This window comes from Simochromis diagramma, unplaced genomic scaffold, assembly GCF_900408965.1.
Source record: "Simochromis diagramma unplaced genomic scaffold, fSimDia1.1 OVJJ01000343.1, whole genome shotgun sequence".
Lineage (NCBI taxonomy): Eukaryota > Metazoa > Chordata > Actinopteri > Cichliformes > Cichlidae > Simochromis > Simochromis diagramma.
The window spans coordinates 4,579,348-4,589,183 of record NW_024386831.1 but is presented as its reverse complement, the minus strand read 5'-3'; the positions used below and the strand labels follow the sequence as shown (position 1 = coordinate 4,589,183).

At 38.1% G+C, this 9,836-nt stretch overlaps 1 protein-coding gene across 2 annotated transcripts in view; it reads right to left on the bottom strand.

The window, feature by feature from the left end:
• The window catches only part of tfpia (tissue factor pathway inhibitor a), a 42,206-nt gene continuing 32,370 nt past the window's right edge, over positions 1-9,836 (bottom strand). Inside the window, exons 3-7 of one of the 2 annotated variants that reach the window (XM_040027593.1) lie at positions 8,010-8,186; positions 6,840-6,900; positions 6,063-6,129; positions 2,431-2,598; positions 1-2,037 (exon numbers count right to left, since the gene is read on the bottom strand). In XM_040027593.1, the coding sequence (XP_039883527.1) occupies positions 2,467-2,598; positions 6,063-6,129; positions 6,840-6,900; positions 8,010-8,186 (437 nt within the window). In that variant the 3' untranslated portion in view covers positions 1-2,037; positions 2,431-2,466. The remainder of the gene's footprint in view (positions 2,038-2,430; positions 2,599-6,062; positions 6,130-6,839; positions 6,901-8,009; positions 8,187-9,836) is intronic. The other variant, XM_040027592.1, reaches the window with a different exon arrangement.

Sequence of the window (9,836 nt, the reverse complement as noted above, 5' to 3'; positions counted from 1 at the left end):
TAGGATTGTTGAAATGTATTATATAAACTCTTTCAGTCCCATCCATTACAGCCATGTACAGTAAACAACACTGTTCGTCTGCTGCTCACAAACTTCTTTCTTTACACAACACTGCCCCCTTCTGGCTTTTCTTACCAACAACATTCCAAAGCTTGAAAACATTGATTTAAAGTCATAAAAAAAATCAACAACAAACAACAATACAGTCATTATCCTGTTCACAATGATTTACAGCTGTGATGGTTTCTTGATTGTGAATTTGCTTTAAAAAAATTCAATTCTGGACGAAGAATTGTGCACAACTTTAATGCTGCCGTTCACACTGAAGAGAAACTATGCCAATACCACAGCAGAATAGCATCAGCTGCTGTACATACACAGTAAACATGCATTAGATGTATTCCCATTAAGGCTATAGTGAGAAGTTTAAATCGAAATGATAATATCTGATCGGAAAAATAGAAAGACATAAAATATGTATACATATAATAACTGCAGTGCAAAGCATTAGTGCCCAGAGCATGAACATCAGCCAAACAAATGTTTTTTGTCAATAAGCCATAGAAACAATGCGAATAACAAGTTTAATTCATTAAAAATCAAATTTAGGTAATTAAAAAATCATTTTTACACAAGATCTGTTATCCCAAGCCAAGTGTGCTACAGACGAATATGAGATGCTGCCTGACGTACAGCGACACCAACAGAGAGCACCGTCCTCAGCAGCACGGTGTAGCAATTATTTCAAAGTCTGCTTGTAAGATGTTATATTTTTTCCTATAAATTCTGATGTAAATCGAAAACACGACTATCCTGCTGCGATATCAAAGCTCATCTGTCTCTGTGTTTCTTGTGTCTCTGTATGTCACTCAGGCTGCTGCTAAGGTCATAAATTTTAATGTTTTGTAATGAAAGGCAGAAATATTATTCTCTGATGCTATGCTTGCCCTTTTCTGAGCAAGTTATTATTGAAAAGACATCATAAAGACATGATCATCATGCATACGCTATAGCTGTTCAGTATATGTTTCATTCATGTATGGCAGCTCTTTATTAAAGGTCATGGCAGCAGCAGTCTGAGCGGCAAAGGGACGCACACAGACAAGCAAACAGGACAAGGCTCTTTATGACATTTCTCAGTGGCTAACTCTGTTTGTTTTTATGAAGCTTTTTTCTTTTCAAAAAATAAATCCTCTGAAATGTCTGCCCTCATTTGTTTCTTTTCAGGGTCCAATCATTATTCTTCACCTTCATCTAGGACGAAAGGACGTCATCCCTCTTTGGTGTCACTTTTAGCTTCATTCGTCACACTTTTTCCTTCAAAAAGTCACCCCCCCTTATTTCAAAATGTGTTTGATTTCAGTAAGAAAGAGCCGATCTGTGACGTTCCTCTTGTTGATATCCTTGCTTCTCCATCTCCAGCTTCTCCTCTAGTTCCATTACAACATATTGTAATCTACTCCTGCTCCTCCCCATGTCCACCAGTGTGGGTTGTCCTTGAGCTTGATCCAAATTCTCTATCAGTGTCATCATCATCTGCTTATTCTCCTCTACCGCCACCAGTATCTAGACCACAGGGGGATCCCGCAGTCTTTTCTTCTAACGATCTCAGTTAATGAACATCATTTAGATGCAGATTCTAAACAATGACTCCAAACTGCACAGTGCAGCACAGCATTACTTTCATGTGTCTGACCAAAAATAAAATTAACAGAGTTTTTTATTGACATAAACCTCAAATTATTCCTGAGATGAATAAACATGTTTCAACAAGTCAAGAAAATCATATTGCTATAAACACAGAGGCAGACCAATGATGTCAAGGGGTTGTGGCAGACTTGGCTGCAGAGCAGAAAAAAAAAAAAACATGCATAAAGCTAAAAAAAAAAAAAAAAAGCCCAAACAAAACATATATTGGCATAAATACAGCTGACAGCAGAGTAGAATCTCACGCAGAGTCGAGTGTTCTTCTTGAGTAATTAAGAATGTTGTGTAAGTTTTTCCTCCTTACTCGGATCATCATCCTCTTCCCATGACCTGCAACATAAACCACAAAATGTCTTCATATTAGATTTTTAAAATGGAAAAATTAAAGACAAATGAAAAAGAAATGAACTGAATGAGCATGCCATGGTACGCCAAACTTTGGAACTGATCAGTTCCAGATTGTCCTGTCTTCCTCTGATCATCCTGGGTCTTAACCTGGTTCTGCTTGAGGTTTCTTCCTGTTAAACGGGAGGTTTTCCTTCCCACTGTCACCAAGTACTTGCTCATAGGAGGATGTTTGATTATTGGGGGTTTTCTTTGTATTATTGTAGGTTTATTACCAACATAAGTGCCTTCAGGCGACTGCTGTTGTGATTTGGCAGTATATAAATCAACTAAACTGAACTGAATTGGATTAAAGTGAATCTCTTAACATAATCCTACCCTTTCTGATGCATTTGTGGAAGCAGTGTCTCCGGGTTATGAAGTTGTTTTCATTCCCTCCACAGCCGCTGTAGGAAAATGACTGGCATCGTTTTTTTTCTGGAATGTATGCATATCTGCTCTCTGAACCACTACATGTCCCCTTGTCCACAGGTCTGAAGCACAGCTCTGAAAGAGTGAAGTCTGTTAATCACAAGAAACGGCAAACAGCCAACTTTATTTCATTTCATCCTTAAAATGTTACATAATTCTTTGATTAAATTAGATCTATGTTAGTTTTATTAGAGAGCTAAGACATAAGCTGAAGATACCACAAGCCTGAAGGTGAGGAAGATGAACGATTCCTGTTTGTGTACTGTTGCATTAGGCTTCATCCACCTGAAACTGATTTTGACCGGCATATTCAGGCTGAGTCTTGGAGTAACAGATTCTGAGAGTGGAAGTTGCTGTGTAAGCCATCCTCTTTGATTTTTTCTGTAGTTTTCTGCTGGGTGAGAGTAGGGCCATATTCCATATTCTGACTGGAGACCCATGAGCAATGACTCTTTTTCACTACTGATGCACACTTATTTTCACTGACAAACAGTGACCTTAACAGTTCAGCATTTATCTCAGTATTTAGCTTGCTAGGCTCAGCTAAGGTCACCAAAAATAATGTCACACTGCAGAGAAATCCAGGATCGACAACAAAAAGTGATTTTGTTCAGGGTGAAACTACATCGCAAATGAACAAAGCCCAAAATCTGAAATCAACTGCAGAAGCACAAGAGAGCACAGGAGGGCTTGCAGGAAACAATGACAAAAGACGATAGGACAATATATACACAGGGGCAGGACTATTTATACACACACAGGTGGGGAACAAGGCATAGGTGACACAGTTAACACAGGTGAGAATCCAGGGTCAGGTAAGACAAAAATTAAAATGATCTCAGCGTACAATATTATTAATAATAATAATAATAATAATAATAATAATAATAATAATAACCTTTAAACCTCAAAGACCTATCCTAAACACAGAGATGAGACTCACATTATGCATGAAGATGGATATAGGAGAACACTACAGGACAAATAAATAAACAGAAAGACAAGATAGAGGATCAGAATGGCCTGGAATTGCTTACACCGAGAGAATTAAACACACGAAAAAGCAATAATTCTATACAATAAATAATAATAATCAGAGCTAATACTCAAAAATGACTCATTTGATAAAGAAATCAGCCTAACAATAAGAACTTCTGACACTGGGTCTGAAACCCAAACTCAGATATACTGGCTAGGAATTCAAACCCCTAAATCACCACAAAGCCTCAGTCTTTTAGGCAAACAGTTAATATATAAGAATTATTCCACCACTGTGTTAAACTTCCAAACATAATATAGTATGACAAGTTCTCACACATAAATAGATCATGTGGTGGACACATGAACAATAACCATATGACTGTTCCCACCACTAACACATGACCCTACGCTGTGTTCACTGCATCATTCCATGTTTGGCACTGATCACCACCTGCACTCATGTATATATCATGTATATATCTATCCACTTAGCACTTTTAATTCTTATTCTTATTTTTATATTTTTATGACAGTATGTTGCACTGAAGCACCGCAGCAATTTCCTAATGTTGTAAACCTCCTCAACATCTGGCAATAAACCCTTTCTGATTCTGATTCTGATTCTGATGTTGGTAGAACCAGGTCAGGGCATTGTTCATATTGTCCTTTCTCACATGTAGGACACAAAAGATGCTCCTGGGAGTGTGCAAAACACAGCACAAATGACACCCACGCACTGCCTATGAATCAGTTATCTGCAACAATATGTCCACATGGGCACAAACACACATCACACAGACTTTGTATTCTGGAGCTGGCAGATTAAAGATCATTTAAGCTCCCATCAAACTGACTTTTGAGTTCTCATACACAGCTGTGAGGTGCCCAAAGTGTTGTTTCATGCCAGTCATGCCACTGTTTGCATTGCAAATTCTCTTTGATAAAAATAATTAATTAGATAATTCAGTGAGTTCTACAGCTGCTTTTTATAAACATGCTTTGCTGGAAAAACTGTGGTCTTCTGTTACTTGTCATGTCCCGTGTTACAAAAACAGAGAAACTATAACTAGTCACAGCACATAACTGGGTGCAGGCAACCTGGCAAATATATAAAGGGTTTTCATGATGCTATTGTGTTTTATTTTATTTAGCTAAATTTCAAGTTTATATTCCCTTTTTTATTATTGTTATTGATGAGATGATTTTAATGACTTTCTGGGCAGTGGAGCTGCCCGGAACTGTTTCATGCCTGAAAAAGTCTGAGATCCACAGAGACAAAGTGTGTGCTTCACTGAGCAGCCACAAGATGTCAGTCTTTGATTTGATTTCTTTGATTTCAACATGGCAACATCTGCTTGGCAGACAGACGTCAGCATGCACACCACGTTCTCTCATGCTCATTTCTGGCTTTTGTAACTTTGAGAGTCAAACTCAGTTCATCGTAGTAGTGAACTGTGACATCAAATATCACCAAAACCTACTTTCTAAATCTGTCTTTTAAAGACCTGATTAATGAATTGAAATCATAGGAAGTTTAACATTCATACCAACTTTACTTCTCAGAGACACTTTATTACATCAACGAGTTCTTTGGGTTTTTTGTTTTGTTGTTTTGTTTTTTTTTAATCAAAGAATTACCCTCAAAAAGAAAAAGATTGATTCCACGGTGGAACTACAGAGGCTAACTTATCCTGAATCTCTTCTACTCAATATTTTTGACAACAGTGAAATTGAATTCTTAGAATTATAACTCTTTGAATGAGTTGAGGGCGATGGGAGACGAGCCAGGGTCTCCCAGTTTTTTCCTGCAAGCTGTACAAAACAGCCTTGCAACAGGACAGCTGTGATTTATGCTCCCACACTGCGAATACACCGAAAATTAGTGAGTGGGAAAGTAACAAACGAGTTGTGGGAAGAGGACACTGATGCACTCTGTTTCTGCCCTTTGCTTTTCACAACAAAAGCAATTCTGCAAGCTGTCTACCATCTATGCATCACTGCACCTTGACAATTTCTTTTCTTCTTTTTATAACAAAAAAGTTTTTGGCAGCACAAACTGCTCTAGTTAATAAATGGCCTGGAATTGCTTACTTTCAGATCTGAGCATATTTCAGAATTCAACAATGACTGAGGACAAGATGAGTGATTTAATCATGCCTTGTGACCATTAATCTATCCCACGTGTCTAATACTCTGTGTAATAAATGAAAACTACGTGTACTGCTTCTAGCTTTGTGCTTCATTGTCTGACTGTATCTTAGTCGCAGAGCTTTTCACAGTTTTCTCACTGATCAAGTTTACTTCAAAAGTGAAATCAGCTACACAGCCGGCTGATTTTATTGATATCACATTCTTGACTCGTGTTACTTGGCTTTATGAGACTAACATTGAGTGAAATCCTGGCTATTCTCAGAAATGTAGCCTCTGTGTTTATGGAGTTATGAAGAATAGTAACCTAACAACCAGTTTGCATGAATAAAATCAAATTAGCCTTAATTCTAAATGCTACATCCAAGATTTCTCATTGAGTTCTCCTTGAAAATGTGGAATTTTCTTACCGTTTGTCTCTGGATTTGTGTCATTCCCTTGCACCAAAGGTGCATTTGCAATTTGTTCTCCTGAAATACAACAATATGGGAAGCCATCAATCAGTCAGTGAATAAATTTGCTTCCTTTGCTAGACTCAGTTGTGATCATTAATGCAAATTTTGCACCTGTGCATAAAACAGAGAATTGCGACAGGAAAGTGATTACATAAAGACTGGAATTAGCTTACTTGCGTCTTTATAAAATTAAAAAATTGGTACTCTAAAGCTTTAATTAACTAATGACATGCATATGTAACTACTTATTACTAAATAGCAATTTCTCCATCTGTGCAGTATTTACTGATTTTTGGACATGTTTTCCTTCTGCTTCCAGTCATGCCAACATAGGCTGAATGCCTCCATCAATCGCCCATCTCATTCTGGTTTTTACCGTTTTCTTTTTTTTTTTTTTTAAATCCCAGTTGCAAGGGGAATGATGCCATCAGTAATAATTATATTTATCAGTTACTTAAGACACAGAATATTACAGAGAAAGGCAATGTTGAGATGGTTTGAATATATGCGCAGGTGGGAGATAGTGGATATACTGAAGTTGCCAGGCAGGAGGAGAAGAGGAAGACCACAAAGAGGATTCAAGGATGTGGTAAAGGAGGACATGCAGAAGGCTGGTGTGGCAGAGGACGATGCTAGGGATAGGGTGAGATGGAGGAAGATGACCTGATGTGATGACACTAAAAGGGAACAGGTGAAAGAAGAAGAAGATAGGCAGAGTGCAGTGTACAGTCATCGTTACCAGTCTCGATGATTGGCTGAACATCGTCTTTTCTTGGAGAAGGAGATTCTGGTGCTGTGGTAGGGTTCACAATATTGACACGGACAAAAGAGAAAAGCAACATCTGAGAACATGTGTCTCGACTGCCATCCACAGAACATCAGTCCTGCTGTATTTATCTCAAAAAGTTGATTCTGTTCATCTGGACATGATGTTTCTCCTCCTGAAAACGCTACATCCAGATGAACAGAATCAACCTTTGGGGATTTTTTTTACCTGGATGATTGAGCATCAAGACCTACTATAGTTGGAACAAATTTAATTATATCCCCCCCGATCAATCATAATTAAAGCACGTTTAATTACATCAGCATCAGCTGGGAAAAGGTGTTGTTTTGCAAACATTTCGTCTATAAATGAAACTAAACATTCGTCTGTGTGGAATTAAAATCGATTCTCTCTACAACATGGTCTTTTGGCAGAACTGGTCACAGCCGAGCGACTTGCTCGTTATTTTCCTCAAAATTTCAATATTTAAACGACTTATGCCTAAAGTCTGGTATAATTGAGTATGCTTTGGTCACTTTAAAACCATTTAAATGCTAAATCAAGGTGGAATGTGATTTCACGGTCAGCTAAAAGTCATCACAAAGTTAATTTTCAGAGGTAGAATTATTTTGATTATGTCACCTCACTGAAATGGGTTTTCTGTTGATGCACAGCAACTGGCCATGTTTCCAATAAAAGAAAGCTATTGTGTGTAAAATATACACAAAATCCAAATGATTTGCAAGTTATTCAAACCATGTGTTTAATCAAAATCGGTACAAAGACAACATATAACATGCTGAAAATAACGTGCTGATATACAATTTGATGCCAGCGGAACCTTTCAAAAGAAAATGATTGATAAAGTAAGTAAAGAAAATAAAGGATTCTCCACTCTGTGAGGGAGAAAAAATAATGTTTCTTTACATGCAATTTTACAGATTCTAACATTATGAAAAGATTAGAGAACTCTCTGTATACAAAGGATAAAGACCATTAAGCTGTAATGAAAGGCTGTGATCTTTGGGTCCTCATGTAGGACTTCATCAAAAGCAGATATTACTATGGAAGAAATCAGAGAACGCTTCAAAACAACAGTCAGTGAACTGCATTAGTGAATGCAAGTGCATCCCTACCTGGATTTAGACATTTTGCCTGACACTCAGCCATGGTCCTGAAATTGTTGGCATTGCCAAAACATCCTCCATAATAGAACTGCTTGCACTCCTGACTCGAGCTGTCAAAGAAGAAGCGTGACACGAGCCCTCGACAGGGACCGGGAGCCTGGGGTAAATGACATGGGTTCTTCTTATCTGAGGAAAGTAAAAGAGGGAAGAGTTACAATAAATTCTCTTGAAACGTGTAATTATTAATTTGCTGCTAAATAGTAATAATAATAGCATATGACTTTAATATGTCGTATGATAGGGTGAGGCAAGGTGTCACAGAGGTTTCACCCAAACCCTCTGGTGTAACGACATACACCTTTTTTCACACCTTGGATCATGTGACAGCACACATGATTAATAGTAGGTCAGCAACCGCCTCTCGACGGACAAACCCCACTAGGGTTTAAATACGTGAGACACCTTTTGAGTTTTTTCAAGCTCTTAAAAATGGTTTTGGACATTTCGGTTCATTTTCTGAGTCATGAAAGTCCATAGATTTGTTCCATATTTGACTCCTATCTGAAATATAAAATGCATGACAATGAAACTTCATTCGTTCATTCTTCATTAAAGAAAGTCCCACAGAAGAGCCAAACTGTGTTCAGTATTCCACAACATACAGAGCCACCATCACTTTGTTTGGTAGGATCAATGGTACTTCACTTTCTTTCATTTTTATTCAGAACATAAAGCTTCAATGACTCTGAAATTGATTTCCTTAAAAAAAAAGCCAACTGAAACTAAAAAGAAACACAATTAACTTTGCTGCTTCAGTTGGGTTTTCATTTGCTATGAATGTAGTTTAACTGAGTGGCAAATTATTTTCAAAAGTATGCAATACCATCCGATAAAGTCAGTGATGGCTTTTTCCTTATATGCGTACGAAGCAAGGCCTTGAGCAGAAAAGTTCAGTGCTATCCAATTAAACATGTCTTTATGAGAATTGCCAAACAGAAAAAAGGAGCAGGCACAACACCAAAGACACAGGGAGGGAAGATAAACCTATTCAAAACAGTACGCGGTACAAGGTGCAGTAAATTGACTGCATGCCATGAACCACTTTGCAATCACCGGGCAGTCTGTCCCACTTTTTGCCTCCCCAGTGGTACAGTGACATTTCTTCTCCAGTCAAGTTTCAGATACAATCCAACAGAAGGCAAAGAGTCAACATTTCCAGCAAGAACTTCCTTATGTTCCCTTGTCCCTGGTGACCCACATTCCCTCCTCCTGCCAAGGCTCTGCTTTCTTTTCTATCATATCTTTTCTACTTCTTACTTCAGCTCTACCCTTCTCCACTTTTTGTTGCGTATAATATCACCCTCGAGTGTCGGAGTACTGAGCCCAGGGTCTTACACCTCTGAGCTACAGTTAGATGCTCATCTAAATTCTGAATCTGCTCCGGTGTGTCTTTTTTACTCACAGTATCTCAGATTTGTTTTATGCTTTATGCCTTTAACTGAAAGCTTATTACTCGGTAATCCAACTAAGGATGCTTATGCATGCACTCAGCAGTCACCATGTCTTTAATCTGAAATTCCCAACATCTGCAGTATGGACCACTGCAGAGATGGGAGGATGTGGGAACCCTGCTGATTAACTGAATAAGCCGTCACAAAACTTCAAATCATTACAAGCAACAGACTAAAGCTTGATTTCAGTCTGAAATCCAATCATGGCTATACTATGAAATGCACTGCTTGCATTAGACAGGCATTGTCAACTAATACAGGTGCAACTCGACAAGCTGTCAATATACTGATCAGCGTGGCTCTTCACAGAGTAGAACATGTGCCT